Consider the following 26,457-nt stretch of genomic DNA (forward strand, 5'->3'; position numbering starts at 1 on the left):
CAACATCCCCACACCCAAGAAAGTACTCACTTTTGGTAAAAATGTTGGAACTACCTGCGCCATGAAAATACGTGTTGGAAGCAAGTCTGCCTACCCACCGAACTGTATGCTCTTGGCACGATAATTCCAGGGGGGCTCATCGCCATGATCACCAACAATTTTGTCCAGGTATCACTTATACAAAGTACAGGTGGAGAACGCAGCTTCCTCACAGTCCACTTCTGCAGCAGCAGCTGCCTGGGTGATAGGAGGACACAGACAACGTTTTCCATCCCGGTCCTCTCTCCCCGCAACACAGCCGTCTAGGGGGTGTCCCTTATCTCTCTGAGAAAGAACCTGTTCTGCAGACTGTTTCATCACCCACCCTTCCCCACTGGTCCCTGAGACGGTCATCTCGCACCCCTTCCCCTTGCGGCCCCCCCAGAATGCATCTCTGCACAAGCTCAGCGGGGCGGGGGGTGGCACGTGGGTGCAAAGACTGTCCCACCCCAAAGGGCTAAACAGTGAGCGGGGGTCTGCGCCTAATGCATTACAGGAGGCATCTTTCTCACCGTCACGCATGCTGGCAATCTCACACAGAGCAGTCCAGCGTGTGGAAACGTACGGCGCTAGCATGGCCTGGATCCTAAAACGGACACTTCTGGTGTGAGCAGCGGAACCTACAGATCATCTTCCCGGCTTCAGTGGGGCGTGACGGACAGACCCGTGTATGCTGGCTGTGCGCCACGTGGTCACGAAGCATTCTCATTCAGAAACATGGATACAAGAGTCCTAGAAAACCGAGCAAGCCAAATCCAGCAAGGGTTCGACCCCAGGGATCCACGGTCGGTGAAAATGAAAAATCTCGTGATGGAGAAATATCATACCATTGTGTCAGCGAAACCCAGCAGCCACTCACGTGTCTGGGCACACAGGAGCAGATAAGACCTGCCTTAACCTGATTAAACGCATGTATATGGAAATATATACATGTACTCTGGCAAATATCCCTACTAATGGAGTAAACCTTGAGAGCATTCCCTTTAGAGTTTGGAATAATACAGGGAAACCCCGTCACAAATAACAGTATAATGCATTTTCTAGCCAGCTCAATGAGAAGTGGGAAGAGAAATGCAAAGTATAGCGGCTGAATAAATGCGACAAACCTATTGCATGCATCTATGATGGAATTTTCTACCTAATAAATCCCACAGAGCCTACAAATTATCAAAATTAAAAATAATGTAGACGATCGCTAGATAGAAGATTAATATGCCAAAGTGAACTGCATTTCTATGTTCTGGCCAAAAATAACAGTGAGAAAATAAAAATTCCTAAGTACATCATTTATGATAAATAAAAATAGGATAGGAATAAGTTTATCTAAAGATGTAGAAGACCTTTTTGGAAAAAAAAACATTTTAAACTTTCATGAAGAGATATCAAAGAAGACAAATAGACGGCAGGGTGTCTGCAGAGATTATTCTGTTTTTCAGTCTTCAGGCTAATTCTCTTCTAATTCCAGCTTCAATACCACTTCCTCCGATAACCCTTCTGAGAGCAGCATTTCTGTGCCACACAGGTTGTTTGTGCTAGTTCCCGTCTCAATCCACGGCTCGTTTCCTCGACAGTCACTGGAACGAGCAATCACTGCCTGTGTTTGCCCGTGTGCTTCCCTGTGGGAAGGCCAGCCCTGCCAGGAGGGCCCGCGGGCCCGCATTTCGACCACGTCCTCCCCAGAGCTCACGCCAAGTGGGGGTTTGACAAATGTTGGTGGAATAGATGAATAATTTTAGAAAAGTAAAATATTAGGAATGAAGCTAGGTTTATTTCCCTGCTGCCTGTACCTAACCCTAAAGGCACATTTCGCCCAAATTTTTGAGCCGAACAATACCATTGGGGGATAATAGCTATTCTTACTTAAAAAAAATATCTTCATTGTGTTCTTTGTTAGATGGCTTCCCCATTATTTCCTTTTATGGAATAAAATCAACCATTCCATCTATTTATTCAAATGCTAAAAATTTCTCCTCATAATCAGAAAAGCTGGGAAATTATCATTTCGAAAAGTTCTTGAAAATAATATACCTAAATAAAAAGATTTCGATTGCCACTCCATCAGAAGACAATAGAAAACTCAAGAATTCAATTCTCATCTGACAGCTACCTCTTCTTAGCAAGCATTAATTAAATTGCAGGGGAGAGATAAGAGCTCTTAACAAGAAAATTATGTTATTTTGTGATTTGCGGGAGAGGTAAGATGTGTCGGAAGAAATGAGATGCTTGATTATACGACGCCTCTCAGGCGTACGTGTGATTACTAAGTAGCACCTTTGTTACAGACTTCACAATACACACTTGTCTTTAGCAGCAGCAGAAGCCCCTCTCCCTGAAACCCGCGGTCGATTTTGTTATCGAGATGGAACCGGGCGCAGTGAGACACAATGCACTTTCTAAAAATGACAAATTGAGTCATAAAATACCACAAACGTCGGTGACACATCACCTGTCACAGCGGCGCCTCCGACGCCATTAACATCCCTCACGGAGAAGAATAATCACAATTTCCTGCAACCCTGGAGGCAACAGGGGGTCAATCATTTAAATGGTCCCCTTTCAGGACATGCTCTCCTTCGAGTCCTCTGCAGAGACACAGGAAACACACATGCGACTGAAGAGGGTTCATTTCTTTCTGGGTGCTTCCACGAGCCCTGTTCACAGAAACCCTTCCAGAAAGAATAATGCGTCTCCTTAAAAATAAAACAAATCCAGGGTCTTTTAACCAATTAGATATGACAATGTTCTGTGTTGGTGTCTGAGGAACGTTATCCAAGCGCAGGAAAAACGCTGTGTTAACATTGGGTGGTACTGAGGTTAAAAATTAGTGCAAAGCTCAAATGTGAACTTATTGATGTCACAGAACTTCACAGGCCACATGATTTTCTGTCATAAAATATTTTAATTGCATTCAGTACTTAAGCAAACAGCATCTTACATGTTATCCTCATCAAGTGCTCATCACACAGCCACCGGTGACTATCGTTTCCCCTATTTTACTGACAAAGAAAAGTAAGGCTTCTTGAAGAGTCAGTGACTTTTTTTATAACTTCTTATGACCCAGGTCCTCTCTGTGACTCGATTCCCCAGAAAAATCTTACTCTCCAAAGCCTAGAACTGGATGAAATCAAACTGCACTTAATTCTGAGATATGGCACCATGCAAAAGGGAAAACGATGGCTCTGTTCTTCGTGGAACTATAATTTTCTTGTTGTTTTTAGAAGAACCAGTCAGATGATTCAGAGTCTCTGACATATTATTCTTTGGTACATTTTTTCCTCTTAACAAAATTTTTACTGACACAGGCTCTAATTTATACGCATGAATTCATCTTCAAAATGTTTTTCTTCAAAGTAAGCATTATTTCTTGCCTGTTCATGGCTAAAGAATAATTAATGTCTGATTAAGGCCACAAGTTAAGTAACGGGGAATCAAACCCTTCCCAGGCCCCAGACTCCCCGTGTGCTATTGCTGGGAGCATAATCAAATATTTATTGAGGCAGGGCCTGGGGAGAGAGAGAGAGATGAGGCAGGCCCTCAGGGCACATTTCTTATGAACAAAAAGCCTCAATTAAAAGGAAAATGAATTTATGTCGAGTTTCTACCTGGGACTGCTGTCAAAACTATTGCATTGATGGGAGGCAGAACCCCACGTGCCCGCCCCCCCCGCCCTCCCCCAGCCACCCACAGGGGCACCACGCGCATGTGCTCTTCAATCCCGGGACGAGGTGACTGCGGTTTTCACTCGCCCTTTACTCTTTCTGCAGCAGGTGGGGCCGCGGGTGGGGGGGGCGGGGGGGGTGTTGCTGGAGAGGGACACAGGGCTTGCACGCACTCTGTCTGCGGGAACCGGGCACGGCCGCGCTCCACCGCTGTGTCACACTGTCCCCGCACACCTGCCCGCCCGCCTGCCCCGGGGCCCACGGGCCCTAGTCACCCGGACTGTTGGGTGCTGGGTTACTCCTTCCAAACCAGTGACCCTTCAAAACTCGATCACCTTCCCTAAGCAAAGTGCGTGGGGAAAGATTCTGGAAGGGGCACCATTTTCTCACCTCGCCCTCACTTTCTGCACGGTGACAGGCGACGCGCATCAGTTCAGGTTTGTGTTCACCACAGGCACGCGGGCGTCTGCGGCTTCCAAAGGCACAGGCCTGAAAACGCACTTGGGGGTCACGAACATGCAGGGAAGCCGGCGTGTGTCTTCGAGATACTTTGCAGTCCTTTACCCCCAGTTCTTATGTATTCATCTGCTTCTCCTTTGTTTCCTGCCAGAGTTAAGGCGGCTTCCACAAGGACACTGCAAATGCAACCAGTTCAGGGAGACTCGGGAGATTAAAGGCCCCAGAGCAAAGGGGACATTAGAACAGGGCACACACCAGGTAGAGCCGGGCGTGAGCAGCACGCACCGGACACGGCTGGCCGAGAGAGGCGGTCGGGACGGCTGGGGGCCCGGGTGGTCTAGGGCAGGGGTGTCCACCTCGTCTTCACCCGGGGCCACATCGGCCTTCCGAGGGCAGGGTGTGATTTCAGCTCCTTCCCAGCTGAGGAGCAGTGACACGTACTCAGCCCCCAAGTCATTCCGGCCCTTGGAAGGCAACCGCGGCGAGGCTGACGTGGCCCCCGGGGAAGATGAGGTTGACAGCCCCGTTCTGGTGACCGATGTGAAGAGTCGGGGGGGTGGGAGACCGCTCCGGGTGCAACCCCCCCGACGTGGCGGGCTGGAGAAAGCCAACGGCTCCGGAGACACGAAATCCTGTTGCCGAGACGTGAGTGAAACTTCGCTCCGGAGGCCTCGTGAAGGAGAAGCCCAATGGAGTCCGTGCTGTCGACACTCAGGACAAGGTGGCCCACGGTTCTCCTTACAAGGTCCCTCCGTACAGATCCGCGGTGCAGACCCAGGGCCGGTTCAGGTAACAGTGTCCTACGGAGCCCACACACCCTCCGGTGCTCTGCATACACTCCGATACATTCTGGCGCAGCCAGGGCAGGCGGCCACCGTTAATCTCAAGCGAATTGCAGATTTTTACACAGCGTGAAGGTCTAGCAAGCGGGATGACAGACACCACTTTCCGAACTTCGACCTGGAAGAGCGAAATGGCCGATACGCGCTTCAAAGAACGTTCCTCTAGTGCCATTTGTAAAAGCACTGATAATCTAAGCCTGGTTAGGCTGGGCTGCGGGTTTCACGTGCTGATCCCACAACCCTCCGGGGAGGACAGCGCCCGCCTTGCAGCCTTGCAGCCTTGCAGAGCTGAGCTGACTCAGCAGGGCGGAGGGGCACCGCTGCGTCCCCCCCAGGAAGGCAGGCACTCGGTGCTGCGGCCGAAACCACGTGCGGCTCCGCGTCGGGGTTCAAGGCCTCGCGGTGAATGCGTTTCAGGGGCCGCTGTGCGCGGGAGAGCCAGGGGCCGGCAGACGGGGGCGGAGGGGAGGAGTGACGAGGCCGGATTCCACACGGGCGTCCCAGGCCCGACAGACGCGTATTCACAGGGTCGGGCTGCCTTTGCTGCTCTTCGATCGAACATCGACTGCCATCCCGTAGGAGCTTGCGTGAGCAGGAGCACGTGGGCCCCCTTCCCAGCACTCCAGCTCTGCCGTCCTGAGGGAGGGGCCGCCGGGAAGGTGCAGAGGGAGAGGGGTTCCAGCGCTGCCCGGTCCTGGCCTGCGTCCTGGGAGGAGGCAGCCGAGGCCAAGGGTCTACCTGGGCACGGCGTCACTCCTCACCCGGCCTGGGTTCCCGCCCGGGGGGTGTCGGCCACTCCGACACGCAGCCGCGCTAAACATGCGTGGCGCATATTTATAGGTTGCTGACCCGAGACCCACCCCCGACTGGAGCCCCAGCTTTTTGCCGGGTATTTGCAACAGGCTGCGTCGCGGCTGGTCCGAGCCAACTCTGACGGCCACGTGCCCGCTCCAGGGAGCGGTCTGTCCGTGGATTTCTCACGGCTCCGGCCAGGGAGGTGTGAGGTGGGCTGGTGCCTCCTAGGCATCACACTCGTTTATATCTGATAAAAAGGAACCGCTGAAAAGAAATCTACAGGGACCAACCCCCTTCTCCTCCTCCCACTGGGGCGTGTCCTTCACCCACTGCTGTGTGAGTGTGGGTGTGTGGGCACGTGGGCATCTGTGTGTGTGTGTGTGTGTGTGTGTTTCTCTCACACACAAAAGGAGCAGAGAGAGGAAAATGGATACTAGGAAACGAGACACATAGAAAGAAATAATTTGTAAAAACGCCGGGAGGCAAAGGTAAGACAAAAATACCCAGGGAGAGGCGGTGGCAATCTCATACCCTGCCCCCCGGACACAGACGCACTCTCAGAAGCCACATCAACACTATCATTCTGTTAAAGCTCAGAAGGCAGGCGGTGTTGCTCTGGGAAGCGCGCGGGGCGCTATCAAGAGCACGCGAAGATTAATAACCATTATCTGAAGATAAGAGTAAAATACTGGTTCAAAAATAGCTAGTCACACAGAGCAAGGACCGGCTTGAATACATTTGGTGTCTGTTTGTATCGACTGAATGTGGCTCTATGCAAATCCGGACTATAATGATCTTATGAAAATGCAAATTTATTTTTTGCTCGCAGAAATACCCTGCTAAACAGAGATGGCATTATTTCCAGATCCAACGCTCAGATTCTGTGCACATATTGCTAAATGTCAAATGTATTCATATTCATTTATATCTGAATGCTGCTTTGAGTGGAAAAACTATAACCCATTCAAACACGAAAAATAAAAATAAAGTGGGTACGCAGCATTATTTGGCACCGCAGATGAACCTTATTTATCTTACAGTTAAGCGGTGAAGTGAATAAGCATTTTCAAACAGAAGCTCCGACTCCGAACACTCACAACGAAACTGCAAAAACCTCAAGTTCCCCCGGATATCTGAGCTCTCTCATTATTCCCGTTCTCATTGCACCTCCAGCTCCGCGGCCAGAAATTCTCCGACTTGGACTGAGCAGTTGGAATATCTTTCTCTTTGGGGCCCATGATATAACTGTCAATGTCTCCTGATACATTTTATTCTCAACGCTTATCTTAGTCGTTTTGCCTCAAGCTGATTTTATTAATGCCTGATAAATGGAGAAGTGCTTAGGGAAGCTGAATGACCCCAAATACGTTTAGTTCATCCTATTGGTCCAGTGACCTCCCAACAGCTGGAGCTCTGCCCCTCCCCTTTCCTGGCCCCACCCCCAGACGCCCCGTCTCTGATTCTGCACGTGGAGGTGGGCCAAGGGTCGGTCACAGGAGCTCTTTATTCACATCCTTTAGTGACCTCCACAAATCTCATGGCTCGAAATACTGTCTGTCTGCTCAGGACTCCCAAATATATATACCTCCAGGGGTATTCCTTCCCGGCCTCTGAATTTTTATACGGATTTTTGTATGTGACTCCCTATTCGGCTTGTCCTCGCAGGAATCTGATAGACACCTCAGCGTCTGTGTCCAAATCTGATGCCTCCTGAACCTGTCCTTTGCAAAGGCTTCCCCGTCTCAATGCACGAGACTCTCTCCTCCCAGTTGCTCAGTCCCAAACCTCGTTACCGTCCCTGACCCTTTCCCGGCTCCCAATCCGCAGTCTGCAAAATAGCAAACAGCTCCGCCTTCCTAATATGCTGCCACCCTGAGCACTGCCCAGCACTCCGCCCCGGCCCAGCTCCGCCGTCTCCAGCGCCGGCGTCCCCCACGCCACGCACACACGGCACACACGCCATCCTCGTCTTCCCCAGGATCAGTGGCTGCTTTACAGCTTCGTGCCACTCCTCTGCCCACCTGCTCTCTCCCTGCCTCACTGAGACCGCACCCTGTGGCTGGATCTGACCCCTGGTCACCTGTCTGACCCCACTGCCCGCAGCTCTTTCCCTTGCTCCTTCCATCCTAGCGACGACCTTCCCTGCCCCCCTTGGAAATGGCACTGCTCCCCAGCACTCCCGCGCCTCCGCACGCATCCCGCATGGCCGTGCACGATCAGTTTGCACTGGCCCTTTATCTCTGGTCGCCTCCACCCCTGGGTGCCGGCCTCCTGTCTCCCAGGGCTTGCCATGGGTCTCTCACGAGGTGGGTGGTGACATGGGCTGAACGGTGTTTGTTGGACACCCCTCCCTTAAATGTCATCATGGCAGGAAACGGCGCATCTCTGATTTTCTTCTTTTAGGCTCCAGCTCAGTTTATCGTGCTACTGTCTGCCCTCCTTACAGGCCAGAAGAGCTAAGAGTCACTAACAGCTTGAAATGTTGGCGCCCCTCATGCTACGGAGTCAGCCTTCCACCTACATCCCTCTCAAGTTCGTGGTCCTTCGCAAGTCCACAACCACTGACCTCTTCGGTCCGGGCTCCCTCTGGGTCCCCGCTGCCTCCTTCCTGACAAATGACGAGGCCCCCTTCCCACTGGACTGACGCTGCCTTCACAGCACCCCCCCACCTCGCCTGCATCCTGCCCTCCACTCCCCCACCTCCCCTGCACCCTGCTCTCTGTACCGCAACCTGGTTTCCTTGGGTCAGGATGCTGCTGGAGGTTTTCCTACATCCATCCACGTGAAGTGTCTTCTGTGTCCCTCAAGGAACAACAGCTGAGTCACTAAACAGGACCCATCTTGGACATTAAAACAACGGCAGCTTCCCCGACTGGTGTGGCTCAGTGGGTTGCCCATTGGCCCACAAAGCAAAAGGCCGCTGGTTTGATTCCCGGTCAAAGCGCATGCCTGGGTTATGGGTTTGGTCTCCGGTTGGGGCATGTATGAGAGGCAACCAATTGATGTTTCTCTGCTTCTCTTTCTCCCTCCCTTCTCCTTGCTCCAAAAATAAAATTAATAAAAAAAAATAGCAGCTAATGGCTTCTGAGTGCTTACTCTCATCCAAATCATTTTCTTGCACTGTCTTATTTAATCTTTAAATAAGCCTGCTAGGCAGGTACCAATAATTTCCCCAAATTATACATGATAAAACAAGGCTAAAAGAAGCTAAGAAGCAAAAAAGAAGCAGCAGCAGCAGCAGCTAAGAAACGTGTCCTAGGTCACAGATTTAATAAGCACACGAGCTAGGACTCGACTCACTGTCGACATAACTCCGAAGCCGGGATGACCAGACTCTCTCAACGAGCAGCCGAGCCCACCCGCACGTGAGCGCGCTGGAAGTGTCTGCAGGGTGGGGGTCGTTTGGAAGCCGCCGATTTCCTTATGGTGAGACAGGAGCTACAAACCCCAGACCCTAAGAAGCAGCTATGCTACAACTGCCCCGGTGATAAATCAAGAAACCCACTCTAACACATTATTTTAGTGGGCAGGAAAACACATCATTTTGGTGGGCGTGTCTGAGGGATGAGAAAAACGAACAACAATGCCGCCATCGCCGGCGTGCAGCCGGTGCAGAGTCAGAGCCCAGGTACGGACCGGGCCTCGCACTTGCACACCAGGAAGCCCACGGACAGATCACCTGCGCGTCCAGTGGGACCTCCGGAAGGTTACATCACTGCTGTATTTCTACCTGACTGTTCTAACGTCCCCGGTCCTCGCCCTTCGTTTCAATGACCTTTGCGTTCCGAGCTGCTTTGCTGGGTCTGCGCATAGCATCGCACCCAGAGGTGACTCGGATGGAGCCTGTGAGGGCCGCCCCAGCGGGTCTCCATAGAAATGGCCCCGGGGTGGTCTCCAAAGTGGCCTTGCTTGAGTTGCCATGGCAAACAACCAGGCTAGATTGCTATATTCAGTTCTCTGCCAGGGTCGCCATGGTGACTGCAAAGGATGGCTCCTTAGAAGGACCTCACAAGGGTGCGTTTCCATGGTGACCCTAGCCTGCATATTTCTCAGCCACTTCCCTTCGATGGGTCTGGGACCAATCACGGCAGGTTCACGAGGAAGGTTTCTCCCGAAGATGCCATCATCACACACGGGGATTTCGAAGCGAGGTCTGTAAACAAATGAACGGCTTGGAGGTGTGAGAGGTGCCGTTTACCAGTCAGTTGATTAGTCCGTGTACATTTTAGGAGGGATCCGTTTTGACGGGTAACAGAAAAGTATGCGCGATGTCTCTGTTTCAAATGTTCGTTAATTACAAGTATCTCACAAAATATGATGCAGACAACTGAGGTTTCAAATGTCTCCATTTCACAGCACAGCCCCGACCTGGTGAGCAGGGTTCTCGCCAGCGTACCTGGCGCACACGGAGACGGAGCCGGAAATACAGATGGAGCATTAGGTTATAATGAGATATCAAGGAAGCTTTTACAGAGCAAAAGACAAAATATTTGCAAGTCAAATGAAAAAAAAAACCGTGCTTTTTTAGCTGAGTTGGGAAAGCCGGGCTGTATTTGGGCCCGAGCTATTTCTTCCTGTGTTTTTGCAGTTGGAATAAACCCAGCTGTTCCTCTTTCCCACTTCAAATATGAATCGAAGCCATTCTGAACAGATGCTTGGTTTTTTAAGCCATTTGACGATTCTCCTGAAACTTGAAAATAATTTACTTTTCAAGTATTTGGTCAAGGGCACACTTTTTATCTAACCACTGATGTCAATGTCTTTAAAAATTATATCACACATAAAAATATCTACGGTTCCAAAGATATGATTATAATTTCTGCACAAGCGCCCCTCCCCATTTTCGTTCCTTCTTATGGACTCTCCATAAAAATAAAAAGTAACGCACACACCCCCTTATTGAACGGAGGAGGCTAATCTTGGTCAGTCCCGCTGCTTTGGTATTTTCCGGTATTCTGTCTCGGAGAGTCCCCTCTTCCTCTCTGCCCACAGCAGCCCCCCCCCCCCGACGCCGCACTCACACCCCATTCGGGAGCATGAACTTGAGTCTGAAAATGGACATCATCCAAAAAGATGAGGATAATTCGCCGGCACATTTTAGTGAAGTCTCAGTGTGCTGCACAGAGTCCGAGTTTGTAGAGACTTCCTGCTTCAAGCCATCAGTGTTGTAATGGGTCATAAAGACTGTTATCGGCCAGTGCAATTTCCGTTCATTCACTCCCGACCTGTTTTCAGACGGGCTGCCTTGGCCTGAGCCCTGTGCCGGGGGCTGAGCGCCTCGGGAAACAGATAAAAGTCTAGGGCCTGTAAGGTGCTTAGGTTATAGACAAGGAGAAAAAGAAAAAGGAAAAAAAAGAAAAAGAAAAAGAAAAAGAAGGGAAGGAAGGGAGGAAGGAAGAAAGGAAGGGAGGGAGGGAGGGAAGGGACGGGAAATGAAAGGAAAGAAAAAGAAAAAAGAAAACAAAAGAGGGAGGGAACATAAAGAAAACCAGTGAGGGCATCATCTCTTGGGTTAGAAAATGGCTGGAGTGAGGGGGCCATGAAAGCAGTTTCAACGGGGGACTCTGACGCTACGGCTTGGTGGGGGTTTCAAGGATGCCCCTACTCACCCGCCATCAGTGTGCGCAATGCTCACCTACATTCTTGAATTTAAAAAAGAAAAGATTAAGAAAGTCTCTTTCACAGAACTCGAGAGAAGTTCATCAGAGCGCACTAATCTTTTCCCCAGTAAACCTGTCTCCGAGGGGCGGCGCGGCCTGAGGCGGGCAAGCGGTCCCGCCACGCCCCACCCCATCCCACTCGGAGCTCAGCCGCACCATTGCTCCTTCCGAGCCTCGGGCTCAGTTTCAGCATGAGAGTACGCATTCCAGCCCGACAGCATTACTCTGAGACGAAGCGCAGATACTCAATATTGTGGGTGGTCATATCAGGCCTGGGATTAAAATGTCTAGAACAAAAGTGCCCTTTGAAAACACTCCAGGAAAAAAGAGGGGAGAAAACGAGAAAAAAGATAGATGAAACAATTTGAGTGACTATTGGGAAATAACGAAGCCCAGCGACAGGTGTCTGAGTTCGTTATATTATTGGTCTTCTTCTTATCTCTGAGAATTTTCATAAAAAGCTCTTTTAAGAAAAGGACTAAATTTGAAAACAAAGATACTTCACCTTTGTAAACGTTTTTACGATATCTAGACAAAAGTGTATAAGAACACCAATGTATTCTGTAAAAATATCTTATAAACCTAGATAAGTGGATTTATATCCTGAGCACTGACTAACTTTCTAGAACAATGCTAGGTACTTTTCATACCGTCTTCCAGCACTCCAGTTTAAGAACATTAACTTCGTACTTGACTCATCGTGAAAGACAGCGTAAGGCAGAAGGCAGAGGAGCACCACTGTGAAGCTCACAGGCTCCCTGGGGACTCAGTGGATGGCGGATTTGGGGAGAGCTTTTGAGAGAAATGCTGGTACCATTTGCCGAATGCTCCAAAGCGAGGCTGCAAATGGAGTTCTGCATTCCTAATAAAAGTTTCCCTCGCCAACTCGGTATAGAATCGTATCGAGGAACCAGCACTTACCAGGTCCGCGTCTGCCTTCTTGCAGGTCAGCGCTTCTACTTTGGAGCTCAGTTCTGCTTGGATTTGGTCTCTTCTCTTCATAACACCCTTGGGAGGAGAACACACAGACTCGGTCATCTTCGCATAGCAAAAACACATGTTTCAGAACATAAATCGCCATCAGGACTTGAAAAAATCACTTTAATCTCTAGAAGCCAACCTGAAAGCAAGTATTCGGAAAGGTTTTTCGTCGCCCCTTTAGTTCTCCCAGTGCACGTCTTACTGGTGCGGGTCTGCTATGCGCAGTTCTTCAGAAAGGGCGAAGAACAGGACGAGCGGTCAGCAGGAGCCCTGCAGGCTCGGCTCCGGGGTAAGCTCACTGCTGCTGGGCTCCCAGGCCGCCCTTTCATCTGGCTCCCCCCCCCGCCCCTCCCCCCGTGTGGCCCGTCAGTCCGTGACAGCAGGGAGCCAGAACACGGAAGGGTGCATCCGCATCTGAAGATTTTACTGCAGCTTAAAATATATATTTGTGTGTGTGTGTGTGAATCAATGAGCCGCGCTTTGGATGAGAAACCGTGGCCTCTTCTCTCACGGACAGAGGTTCCGTCCAGTTTTCTTAAATGACCAAGACTTCTTGGGTCGGGGCCGCGGCACGGAGCAGCCTCTGCGCAGGAATCTGCACGCAGGGTGCGCCGGGAACCCCGGACGCGCTTGCTAGTCTTTTGCCGCGTCTCCCCCTTGGGGGCGCACTGTCCTGCCGAGATGGCCTGCTCGGGCTTCGTGGACACGAGGACTCCCGTGATTGGCACGCATCTTCCCGGGGCGTCTAGTGTCGGCCAGATGATGACACTGTCATCGTGAGCACACGTGGCCTCTACAGGTTAAGGGAAAGAAAGGGGTTCCACCAGGGAGAGTTAAAGGAAAGACACACAAGACAAGGGGTTGCACGAGACAAGGGGTTGCACGAGACACAGGTTTCTCGGGCGTGTTCAGAAGCAGGGAAACACCTAGGCCAAACTAGTTCGGCAGAGACCAGAGGGGAAGGCCCCGCAGCACCCGTGGGAGAACCGAGAGGCTGTGGGGGAAACAGCATCCTCTGGGCTGCGCAGTCCGGTTCTGCGCCTGCGGGACAGCCCCGAACATGTTCAGAGGAGACGAAGACGGCTCCCATTTTAAAGCGATCCTTAACATAATTCAACTAATGACCGCACATTCTTTTATACTGAGGTCCCTGGCTCATTGCCACGGATATCAGAGGCCCCTCCCCTTCCCAATGACACAGATGGCAATTTCGTCCCCTTTATTGAAGGTCTGTTTCCATAAATAGAAAGCACCGTGCTTCCCGTAGGTAGGGATGTCAGGTAAGAGGTTGGTGGCTCAGAAGGAAATGGGTAAAAATTACCCCCGTGTCACCATCTCGTCGAGGCACGTGCTTTTCGCTCCTTCAGCTCACACGGAAGAACCCCCCCCACCGCGGAACACAGAAGCAGACGGCGACATAAGTGCCCCTGATTGTACCCAGGAGTCTAACAAATAATACAATCGAATGAGGGCCTAAAAAAAAAAAAAAAACAATGCTTCCTCGCTGCTATGATAACGTCCCCACACCTTCAACCATACACGATTTAAATTGCATAATTTCCGTCTTGACATGCTAAAGAGCGAACCCGTCTAATAAGGGGAAAGAATACAGAATCCACGACTTTAAATAATACAGATCATTTCTTTGAACAGTCACACAAAGCAGGGATCAATGATGAAGTTAAGCAACGGGAGTGTCGCCAAGGAAACGGACGGAGGGAGGGGGAGGAGGGACGCGCGCCAGCCCTTGGGGAAGTCAGATGGGTGTGTCCGCAGCACGGCCCCAGGAAGGCCAGGAGCAGCCGGAACCCGACAGAGCCACCAGATGCTCAACGACTCTGTGAGAGGAAGGCCCAGAGACCATAAACCTGCTGAGAGGCGGAGACAGCGTCTCTTACCAAGTTAGAAGCAAAATTAAAAAAAAATACTCCCCCAACCCCCCACCCCCAAAATCAAGAGTGCATGCGAACAGAAAGCAGACGTGGCTCGGGCGAGAGGCGGCGGCGGAGGCGGGCTCGGCCCGCGCGCCGGCCGCCTGGGCCCCGCCGCAGCGCTGAAACGCCAGGCCTGGGCGCGGCTCTGCAGGCCGAGCGCCGTGCGGGTGGAGCGCCTTAGCTGTGCAGCCTGCACCGCTAAATCCCAGCTATCTGGGAACCTTCGCTCGAACGGAGGAGGTTAAATGCAAAACTCGGCTCCAAGAGGGAGAAAAGCCTTTTCAAACAGTGGCACAGAAACATTTCCACGTGAAGGATTTCTTTTCAGAGGCACCCAGGAGGCAGAGCAAACATGGAGATCCAGCTCAAGTGCTTTGCGCATAATGACACGGACCGTGTTGCCGGAGCCAATGCGCCGCCGCCCAGCAGCGGGGGAGCGACTCGCTCACCGAAAGAAATGTCTCACGTGCTGCCAGTTTTTGAAAAATTGAAAAGGTTGGAGAAGCGACTCCTATTCCCTGTCTAAACCTTGCTGGCGGATGCTTCAAATCTCTGCATAACCTTCCAGACTGCTGTCGGCACTGCTGAACGGTCCTGTCTTTCACAGGTGTGTTCTTCCGCCCGTCCATTCCCTGGTGCGGCGACCGCACACGGACGCTCTATCTGCACGCAAAGCCTCCCGCCGGGACGGGAAGACGCGGGTGCAAATGCACGAGTGGGAGCTGCCTCTGGGAAGCCTGGAGCCAGGCCCGGGACTGGGGCGCAAGTGTAACTGCGCGCTCTTACCGTTAACGTCTCGCTGTAAAGCACGTACTCGTGGACCACCGGGAGCAGGGCCTCGGGCAGTCCCGACAGGCGCCTCTCGGTGGCGGTGCAGCACCGGGCCAGGCAGCTGGCGACCCCGCTCAGGGTGTCCGCCAGGTCTTCTTCGGACTCCGCCCACAGGGTATGAATCGGGCCATATTCTTTCATTTCGTCCAAGTATTCTAAAAAGAAAACAAAGCAAAAAAAAAAGTTCTTCCGTTTATGGACGTTTTTAACATCCCTGCTGATAGAGACAGCAAAGCAAGGGGCTTATTTTTGTCGTCCTTTTACACACGTTCTCATACACGAACACGGGAAGTGGGACATCGTCCTTCACTAATTCGACCTGTCACGCTGGTCTGCTCGGGTCAACTGGCCAGCGACGACCCAACAAGGACTGCCCAGGGATACGCAGTAACGGTGTCCTCTTTCATTCTCGAAGTGCCCATGTGTGGTCACCATTTCTTCACCGGCTTCTGCCCGACAAGCACGCACTGCCCCTGCGCGTCTCACAGCAACCTGACCTACAGGAAAACCTCGTCTTCTTTCTCCCTCCTGCTGATTCACCTCCCACGGCTGATGGTACGTGCTCCCAGGGAGCTGAGTGGAAAGTCCCGGCTGCATCCTGGGCTCCTGGCTGCACCCTGGGCTCCCGGCTGCACAGCCGGTCAGCCACCAGGTCCCCTGGATCTTCCTCGTTGCTGTGCGTCCATCCGTCCCTCTGCCCGCCTCCCCTCACCTCCATTCTCATCAGCGTCTCCGACCTGCACTCCTGCAAAGGGCTTTGACCTCGTCTCTCTCCTCCTTACCCTTCGTGTCACAGAATATAAACATCGGACTTCTTTAGGAATTAGAAAGTTCTAATTTAGGATCCGTCCTCACCTTGCCTCTCCGGATCCAACCCTTGAGATTCTCTCCCAGAGAGGTTTTAATCGAAGCCCCGATCCTCGCTCCCGTATGAATCTCTCCCGACTTCTGCTCGCGCAGACGCCGCCTGCATCCCTCAGCCATCGCCCCCGTCCAACAAACTGCGCTCAGCCCTTTCAATCACAGCCTAAGCAAAGCTCTTCGGGTCCCGTTCCAACGGATGCGGAGATGCTTTGTCCTCAGGGAGCCTAGCATAATGTTCCAGTCCTCCTCCAGCCTGTTACAATTCTGTGCTCCTACTGCCCCGCTCTACCAGGATGGCTTGCATCACTGACATACTCCTCGGCCATATGCGCCTTACAACAAGGGCTGAGTCTTACTATATCTTTTAAGTCTCAAAGCCTGATCCATAACGTGTTCAATAAATATTTTCACATCAATGAAAGAATAAATGAATAACAAAAGGACTGTTCAATGCTTGATAAGCCATTTATTCAGAAATTTGAATTTCATTTTAAAATCTGAATATTTTTACATTTTTGCTTTCACACTATCAACTTTTAGCAACAGTTTTTTTTATGGTAGAAAATGTATAAGTGAGCTTTTTTTTTTTTGCCTGATAACCATATAAATAAAATTAAATTCTCTACATTTAATCATCTTCTACTCATTAGAGTTAGTTGTGATGTCATATTGCTCTAAGTTAAAATATTATAATTTCAAGAGTTTATACGATAAAGTAAACTGAAAAAATATTTCAAAAATTTCAAACGATGGAAATGTCAGTGGTCACCTAATGAAATTAATTAGGTGTCATGACCTTAGACCACGTCCCAAATCACTCTCCTTACCTAGGCCCATCCTGTATTTTAAAGGAGGGCCGGAGTAAAATAATGTTCCTAGAAGCCCTGGCTGGCGTAGCTCAGTGGACTGAGCGCGGGCTGCGAACCAAAGTGTCACAGGTTCGATTCCCAGCCAGGGCACATGCCTGGGTTGCAGGCCACGGCCCCCAGCAACCGCACATTGATGTTTCTCTCTCTCTCTCTATCTCCCTCCCTTCCCTCTCTAAAAAATAAATAAATAAAATCTTAAAGAAAAATAATGTTCCTAGAATAGAAAATATCCTCCTTTATTTCTGTTCTCAATTTGTGCATATCTCAACATGTGTCACTTAATCTGTTCAATATTTATTTTTTAAAATCATTTTTAAGTTTTTATCCCACTACAGTTGTCCCAGTTTTTCCCCTTTGCCCTCCTCCACCCATCCCAACAACCCCCCCACCCCCCGCTCCCTGATTCACAGTCCATCCCCACCCTGTCGTCCACGCCCACCGGTCACTCACACCTGTCCTGTGTCTAGTCCCTTCCCCTTCTTCCCACCAGTATGCCCCTCCCCCTCCCCCCTCCCCTCTGGTCGCTGTCAGTCTGCTCCCTGTTTCCGTCCCTGTGGTCCTATTTTGTTCTTTAGTTTATCTTGTTCATTAGCTTCCTCTTACAGGTGAGAGATCACATGGTATCTGTCTTTCGCCGACTGGCTTATTGCACTTAGCATAATGCTCTCCAGTTCCATCCACGCTGTCGCAAAAGGTAGGAGTCCCTTCTTTCTTTTTCAATAATAAAATAAATATAGAGCTTCTGTACAATCAGAAAGTGTGCTTACAGAGCGCTCAGACACATTCACTTGCAAACATTTAACACGTTGCCCTGCGGTTGGTCTGTTAATGTGTTTGTTTGCCCCACTGGACGGCGAGCTCAGCACAGGCACCTCGTCCCTCCTCTGATCTCCACGCGGATGAGCAGCACAACATGGGGTCGGTACAAACCTGCCAGATAAGCTGGGGGGCCCAGAACAAACGCAGTCGAAGAAACAATGAATTAAAAAGTAAAAAGAGAGACTACTGGTTGTGATCACCGAATTTGCTGATCTGACTGTGAACACAATGCCCTCTGCCACCTCGGCTCCCCGAGCCACCGAAGACAGCACTGCTTCATGCCGAATGGAGTCCTCACAAGTGCGCTTCACACCCCTGAGACCAGAAATCCCTCAGTGCCCCGGCTGGTGTGGCTCAGTGGGCTGAGCACGGGCCTGCGAACCAAAGGGTGGCCAGTTCGATTCCCAGTCAGGGCACAGGCCTGGGTTGTGGGCCAGGTCCCCAGTAGGGGGCGCTCGAGAGGCAACCACACACTGATGTTTCTCTCCCCTTCTTTCACCTTCCCTTCCTTTCTTTCTAAAAATAAATTAATAAAATCTTAAAAAGAGAAAGGAAATCCATTCATCGCTTGAAAGGAGAGCTCGGATTTGTCAAGCCTGTCGTACAAAGCCCAGGTCGCCTTCTGAGCACTTCCCATAGAGGAGCGTCTGCCTGAGATCTCTCACCTCTCGCCTTGCAACAGCCCACCCAAAGCCTGTGGATATTTGATAAACCTCTTAAGTGTCAAGGGTTTCCAGGGGCCTCTCTGAACTGCCATCCCACTTAGCAAGGCTTCAAGAACCTACTTAACAGAACTGGAATCACAGGACCTCGTTAAAACAATGAGCTTCTTGGGATTCAAAACAAAGTGACAAATGGTGACGACAAGGGCAGACCAAGAAGGCTTAAACAAACTGTTAAACCGTATTCCGTCACGATGATGAGCTCGGTAAGTGTCCACGCACGGACGAGGCAAGAGAAGCAGCCGACTGCTCCCTGATGAAGCCACTGATGTCCATTCATTTAGCTCCTCGGTCACTGAACAGATTTTAGTCGAGTACCTTCTACATGTGAGACACTCTCTGGATACTAGAAACACAACAAACCTTTCCCCTTCTTGTCCTGATTGAACTTACAGTTTAATGGGGGGGGGCACAAACAATAAAAAAACACTCCCAACCATCAATATAGGGACTGTGAATAGTTCATTTCTAAAACCAATGCATATTAGGAAATATAGTTTATGACTTAACCATCTATTTTAAATATAGGTAAATGCAATTGGAAAATTAGCAAAAGTCATCATGGAATTAGGAAAAAAACATCATGGAATAAACTTTAACTTATAAATTAAAAAAAAACACAGAAAAGAAACTAGAAAGAGGAAATGGTGATAGAAAAATAAGAAAAAAGACCCCTTTTCCAGCATATAAATCTCCCTGTCACACTCAGACAGGCCCAACACAGAGAGGACGTGTCCCTTCCCAAGTCACTCGGACAGGCGGAAACACTGCTAAGTTATGGCCCGTGTTGAACATGCAGACCGACTCGATACCACTGCATCCCAAATCTTAAGCTCGGGGCTTACGTCACCAGTGCTGTTTGTAGGTGGGAGCGAGCACAGCGCCTGAGCGGACTGGCCGTGACTGCCTTCCGAAGCAGGCAGGAGTCGAGACCGTGCACACTACGTCTGGGCACAAGAGACACTTGAAGGGGAAATTCTAACTTAATGTCATGTGACTCCTTATAGAAGGACGTTGGAAGTTGCCACCAGGTCCTAACGACCCGTAAAATGCTGACCAGGCTGAAAAATCAACCTCTTCTCTCGGCCCCGCGCGGGAGGGGAGGACTCAGGACTGACCGCTGTCCCGGGGAATGGAGTGACAGACGGGCGTCGGGCCTGCCGGGCCCACAGCCTTGGGCGTGGAGACCGGGTCTGGGAAGGCCGGGGCAGGGAGACGGGGCCGGGACTGAGAACCTGCCGGGGCGGGGCTGGGTGGGCAACTCTAAGGGGTGAGAACTCCAGGGGCCCCAGTCCCCACGAGTCTGTGCGGTTTCCCCGGGAGCTCAGCTCGGTTCGGTTCCCACGGTACGTGTCCAGTAGGAGCCACTCCTGCTTTCCATGGGGGCTGGGGACAAGCACCCTGAAACAGCCAGGGCACTCGGCTCTTTGTGACAAGGCCCGAGCTCAGGGGACACAGCTTGCAGGGGCTCACCTGCTGGGTGTCACCCAGGCCACACCCACCTGCAGGGAGAGAGATTCCCCAGCCCCGCCCACTGGGGCGAGCCCATCCCAACGAAGGGGAGGAGAAACTGAGGACCTCGTGAAGGTCAGTCCAGAGGCTGAGACCTCACCACAGGGCCCGGGGACACTTCCCCTCCCACACTTCACCGCCATGTGACAACTATTCAAACGGTTGCTCGTACTGGGTACATCGAGTCCAGCTAGCAAGGAAAGATTTCCAGGCTTATAAAAGGCAAGAAACACCATCTAACCAGACGGGGCAAACTTCAGACATGAAGCCTGGAACCGTCGGAGCGGGAGTTCGAGACGACGGTGCAGACACGCGGAGGGCAGCCGTGGGTACGTGGGCAGCAGGCGAGCACAGACTGGCGCCGGGGGCAGAGAGACGGAAGCGCTGGAAAAGGCCGGCAAAGGGGCGCTAGCCTCCCAATGTCTGACCACACTCTCGGGCGTGAAGACCCCCCAGAAAGTAAGCAACGTTAAAGTCGCGAACCGGAGACCTACGTACCCCTTTCCTCCTTGTAAATTCTCTGAGATATTTTGTCTATCAAGTTGATTTTCTGGCTGAAGGTTTCAATGAAGTCATTCATGTCCATGAACTCCTCGGGGCGGCTTTTCACTCCTCGCACGGACCAGGCCACCGCACGGACTGTCTGCCCCACCTTGCTGAGGAGCCCAGGCCCTTGTTTCTTGTGAGAAGACAGTTCCTAGAAATTTAATAAAAAAAAATTGTGGTCAAGCAAGCAACAGCATTCCAAGACCCAACAGAAAAAAAAAAAAAACCCTAATTAGAAGAAGAATATAATGAAAGTGTTTCATACACATCTTATTTTTTCACATTAGTTTGAAGGAGATGAGTTTTGTGGGGGTGAGTTCTTCCTCAGCATCCTTATCTCCTCGATAACACCCCTTTGCAAAGTAAATCACGTGCCCGTGTTTTCTCAGAACTCGGGTCTTTGGAAGAACAAGGTTTATAGAGAGAATGGTGCTTTGGAAGGTCCTGAGGAGACGGGATGAGAGGGAACGCAACCCGCATTTGGTTGAGGGACTTCATGGGGAAGATGATGGAGAGAAGACTGCTCAGAGTCTAAACCACTCCCTGACAAAAGACACTGGAAAACTTCATGAACTCTTTCGTAGCAAACATAATAAGCAAACATGTATTGCAAGTTTTATACGTTCCAGGCCAATCCTCGCACTTTTATATACATAACTCACGGTGCCGTGAGGAAGGTTCTGTTATTGCCCTTGTTTTCCCGGATGAAATAGAGACACGGGAAGTGGAGGAGCTTGTTCTTGGTCCAAGAGCAGCGAGCACAGACAGGGCTCGGGGGCAGGCGGCATCTGACGCCGGAGGCTTCTCTGGGAAGCACTGACCTGCTGTCTTCGTTAAGTCCCCAGGACAGTCTGTAAATGAATACAAACTCTCCCTGACTGTAGCTCCTGAAACTACTGGAGTGGGCCAACTGGTATACCGCTTCCCTCTACTGGCTGGCTGGCTGCAGAGGAAGATTCTCTATAAGACACGTCACTAGCTGTTTCACAGTTAACCCAGGAGGGACAGAGACAGGCTGGCAACACAGAAAAAAGTTCCAGGCAGTATCACTCTGCGTGCAGATGAGAACAGGCGCCCTGTCTGACCGGACCACATGTCTACCCAGGAGAGCTCCAGCATCACTCGGCGGCGTGAACACCATCAGAGACAGCACGGGCCATGCTGGCAAGCCGTGACAGCCACTGCTGGCTGTAGACAAGGGTCCCTACAGCTTCACTGGTGCCCAAGTCAGACTGCAGACTCAACTCACGTGAAGACGGAGATGAACCACTTTCTAGCTTCCACCACTGTGGCAACAACTGAGAGGTTGATTAAATCAACTCAACATCAGTCAATAACTGTTTAATACTGACTGCTTGTCCTATCCAGGATCTTACTTGATGAATTCCATCTTCACAGTTAAAAATAAAAAAGAAGAGGAACATATATTGTATGTAGAGTAGAAATTAGAGTCCCCTCCCCCAAAAACTAGTAATTGAAGGGAAACGAAGAAATTGCATTATCTATCTAGGTATCTATCATTCCATCCATCTATCCACTGCATCCATCCATTTAATAATGACTTTTATCCTAATTTGAAAAGCCCTAACTAAAATATCCATTACTACTCAAAATAGTGTTAATAAAAGAAATAAGTATATTTGTATATGTTCAGTACTGGCTATGCATGAATTAAAATGTCAGCTACCAAGAGAAATGTGAGTATGTAGGATGTGAGGAAGGTATAAGGTTTCTGTAACGTTTACATGTAGATTTGACACAGGGCTAAATCTGAAGCTATCCCTCCGACGTTTCAGAATTCTTCTGAATTCCAGGGCCCTGCTGTCTGGTTCACACGGGTAAAGAGGGGAAGCACACCGCCTTCCAGCCACACAGGCACTGAAGCACTGGTATGAGTCAAAATTCCTTACCCACGCTTGTGCAGTAAGAAAAACTTTGAAGTCTTCATTGAACGTTAAAGTCGGATGATCGGCAATTCGGTTCAGAAATGTGTGCAGTGCCTTCCGGCGCGTCTCGATGAAGTCATCGTTGAAGCGTTCCACCATCCCCTTCACTATGAACTTCTCTGGCAACGGCTGAGGTGAAAAAAAAAAGTGAAAGCCATACCTGAGTGTCAGGTGGCACAGCATTGTAAGAAATTCTGCATGTTTCCATGGGAGAAGACTATTTGCACCTGTGATCACTTCTCAGCAAAATAATTCTAAAAATTCACAATGCTAACACCAAAAATGACAACACTGTAACACTACAACGGTTGGAAATAAATAAATCTATACTTCGACGGAGAAGTACTTAGACTGAAGAGTTCAAAAACAACTGTTCCCAAGATGAATGAATTACACTGAATGGCAAGGTTTGACATTGGGTCTTCAGCACCTCCTCGGTTCGCAAGACAAGATGGTGGCTATTCAATGACAAGCAATGTCAACTTACTGGGATAATCAGGGTGGGGTGTGCCTCTTCCAGTTTTCCTTTTAACCACAGGAAGTCTTGGTAGCGCCTCCTGACTTCGAACTCGCTGGAGTCAAATTCCCCACGGGACGTCTGCGGGAAGCAGGAGGAGGTAACAGCACATGCGAGAGAGACGGCAGGCATTTGCCTGCTGATATTTTAGACTTTCTAAAATAAGTGGGTCTCTAAGAAACATGAACAAATTCTAATTATTCAGTGTTTGTCAGCCTGGGCTTTTTCATTTTTTTTTAATTTTTTTGCAGTCATCAATTCATGTAGCAGATGAAACAAAGCGAACTTTCCAGTATTTCCAGAAAGAAAGCAAACATCACACTCGAGTTTAAAATCCAAACTGAAAAAAATCTGTCTCAGAGTTACCATCTGCCTTCCACGAGACTTAACAACGATCATCTTTGGCATGCCTTTCTAGCTAACGAGAAAGTGTGTTCTGAATTTAGCTTTCAAAGAGATGTCTTTTCTCAAGATGATCAGAATTCAGAATTTGAGGAAAGTTCTATTATTGCAACTTGGAAAAGAACTTGAACATAACTGCGAAAAAAATGTTTTCCTGGAATTTGTGCAAATGGATTGCTTTGCTAAAACCTGCTTTCCGTATATGAAAATTCTAACATTTTGTAGAGTGATTTTGCCCACTGTTTTAAAAAATGTTATTAATGGAGGCTTGATGTGGAAAAAAAAATGTTCCTGTCATTCGCAAGGAATTTTATTTTGAGTTATACGCTTAACTCCTAAAAATTAAGCAAATACATTAATATATCTGTTCCCGACAAACCAGGGACCTACGCCAGCACATGTGACAAGAATGCGGGTCCAGCACTGTCCACCACCCTCTGACTGCCCGAACCTTCAGCCAAACACAAAGTAGACCCACACGTGCACAATCACCTCTCAGAGGGAGACAGTCACGCCTGCCAACATCTTATTTAACTGAATTTTTGCACATTAAAGATCATACGCGGTAACGTTAAGGTTGAAATGTTGCTGCAGGAGGAAAGAAGACGTAGCATGTGGCACCCACGTTTCACACTCACCAGAAACCTCGGTCTCACACACAGACACACGCGATCGTAAAGTGAAGAGGTTCAGGTCACCGGCAACCTTAACCGTGGGGAAAGAAGGCTCACAGAAGCCGTACTTTCCAAGATTTATTCTTCGGAAATGAACGTTTGGAACACCATGCTATGTATCTCAGTAAAACACTCCCTTTTCAGTGGAAAAAGTGGAGGTAGGTGAGATGGGGAAGTCTACAGAACTAAATGCTCACGGAACACAGCAAAGTCCTGACTGTTATGCAAAGCGGTGCGTGTTATAGAAATGGTAAAAATAGGAAGACCAAATCTAGCAGAAACACAGTTTAACAATATAGACGAGCTGGGGTGCGCACACATATAGATATGCGAATATACACACAGATGCACACAAATCGTGCTTTCGAGGCGCTCATTAAAAAGTATTTATTGAACACCTCTTGTACCAGGCACAGATGTCCAGGTTCGCTACTGATTTCCAAGGGGGAAAAAATGGCATAGCTAAAAATAAAAACACTCACAAACTGAGCAGTAAAGATGGAGCTTTTTTGCCCTCAAGAATGTCTAGCACTTTAAGGAGACGGAAGACAAGAGGAAGATGTAAGATGCAGCCACGTGACAGCCGGTTCTGTCCTCGTCAGTCTCGGCCGAGGACCAAGAGCAGCCCTCTCCCGTCCCTGCAGCAGCGAGTGAGCGCGAGCCTCGGGGCAGGGGGCCTTCCGTCCCACCGCCGGGCCGGCCCCAGCCCCGGAAAGGCTGTAAGGTGCGCGTGTGGGGCTCTGACGAGGAAAACGAGTGCCGTCGGGGGGTGGGGGGTTCAGATCACCGCTAGTCCCCCCAGCGCAAGGGCAGCGGCCTTGTCCCGTCCACAGGGGCCAACGGGGCTCATCTGAAGACAGATGAGAGCTGCGTGATGGGAACTGGTGACCGGTCTCCAACTCCGAAAGCACGTGCGATCTAAAAAGTGAACTGGGACCACAAACCATGTTTCCAGTCGACAGTACAGTTTTCCACGGGTGTTATATTGTGAGTGGTGTTTAATTTCTCATGTCTGGCCACGGAGTTTAGAACTAATGGGCTCATGTGGTCGATACCCCAAAAGGACTTCACTCAACAAACTCTGACCTGCGGTCAAGGACAGTCACGCTTCGCGCTGAGGATACGGAAACCTGTTTATGAGGGAACACGAATCTGGGGTCAGGAACGTACTCCAGGCCCTACCTGCCCTTGGGCAGGCATTCATGTTTTGTCTTCTCAATGAGCATGTGTGAGGAGAGACCCTCATTCAGTGTGGGGTCTCACGTCTGTGTGCAGTAAGCGGTGGGGTGGGGTGAGGGGGGCACAGCCTTCGGTCTCCAAAAGAGAGAGTACTTCCTTAGGGCGCCGGTCCCCTCCCAGAGTCCCACCTGGGGACTGGAAGGTCATTTCCCACAGGGCCGCAGGTGCCGGGAACCAGGGCTTCCTGGTATGATTATTCACGGTCAGGTCATTTCTAAGGGTTCCTAAGTACGAGTGTGCGTGCCCAATCCTTACGATCTCAGTGCCCATCAATATCGATTTTTATGAAATAAAGTCTCAGGAAACCACCTCTGAGCCTTGAAATTAAGTGGGGCACCCCATGCTCAAAAAATGCCATATTTCTAGCCCTGGCTGGCGTAGCTCAGTGGATTGAGTGTGGGCTGCGAACCAAAGCATCACAGGTTCGATTCCCAGTCAGGGCACATGCCTGGGTTGTAGGCCACAGCCCCCAGCAACCGCACATGGATGTTTTTCTCTCTCTCTTTCTCCCTCCCTTCCCTCTCTAAAAATAAATAAATAAAATCTTATAAAAAATGAGAACATATATTTTTTTTAAAATGCCATATTTCAGCCCAGGCTGGCATAGCTCAGTGGATTGAGCACGGGCTGTGAACCAAAGTGTCCCAGGTTCAATTCCCAGCCAGGGTACATGCCTGGGTTGCAGGCCATAATCCCCAGCAACCGCACATTGATGTTTCTCTCTCTCTCTCTCTCCCTCCCTTCCCTCTCTAAAAATAAATAAATAAAATCTTTTAAAAAATGCCATATTTCTCTGTCATCACATTAATTACTTAATTACTATAGTCAAGTAATTAAGCACATAATTGAAGATCCAGAGGGGTGCAGGATACGTCTGGTTTGGTCGCCGATGTCATCTTAACCTACAAGCACCTGAGACAAACCTGACACTCAATAAAGCTTCGCGGAGTATATGAGGAAATGAAGCCTTGAATCACAGTGGGAATACTATGTTCGATGACAGAGTTTACATCCACAAAGTGTTTATGTGGTCGTCCTTGTACCTGCAACGCACAGTCTGCGCGATCTCGCATTGAAGCTCAGTCTACATACGAGGATGGAGTAAAGAAGAAGAACTAAAAAGAGAACAAAGGAACTTGTGCTCGTA

The 26,457-nt window shown here is 49.9% G+C and overlaps 1 protein-coding gene across 1 annotated transcript in view; it reads right to left on the reverse strand.

Annotated features, from left to right (window-relative positions):
* The window catches only part of SNX7 (sorting nexin 7), a 62,944-nt gene that overhangs the window by 17,687 nt on the left and 18,800 nt on the right, over positions 1 to 26,457 (reverse strand). The window contains exons 3-7 of the mRNA XM_045816798.1: positions 22,966 to 23,076; positions 22,443 to 22,607; positions 20,485 to 20,683; positions 15,156 to 15,355; positions 12,376 to 12,462 (exon numbers count right to left, since the gene is read on the reverse strand). Coding sequence (XP_045672754.1) covers positions 12,376 to 12,462; positions 15,156 to 15,355; positions 20,485 to 20,683; positions 22,443 to 22,607; positions 22,966 to 23,076 — 762 coding nt within the window. The remainder of the gene's footprint in view (positions 1 to 12,375; positions 12,463 to 15,155; positions 15,356 to 20,484; positions 20,684 to 22,442; positions 22,608 to 22,965; positions 23,077 to 26,457) is intronic.

This window comes from Phyllostomus hastatus, unplaced genomic scaffold, assembly GCF_019186645.2.
Source record: "Phyllostomus hastatus isolate PE091 unplaced genomic scaffold, TTU_PhHast_1.1 phas_scaffold_216, whole genome shotgun sequence".
In the NCBI taxonomy this organism is placed as follows: Eukaryota; Metazoa; Chordata; class Mammalia; order Chiroptera; family Phyllostomidae; genus Phyllostomus; species Phyllostomus hastatus.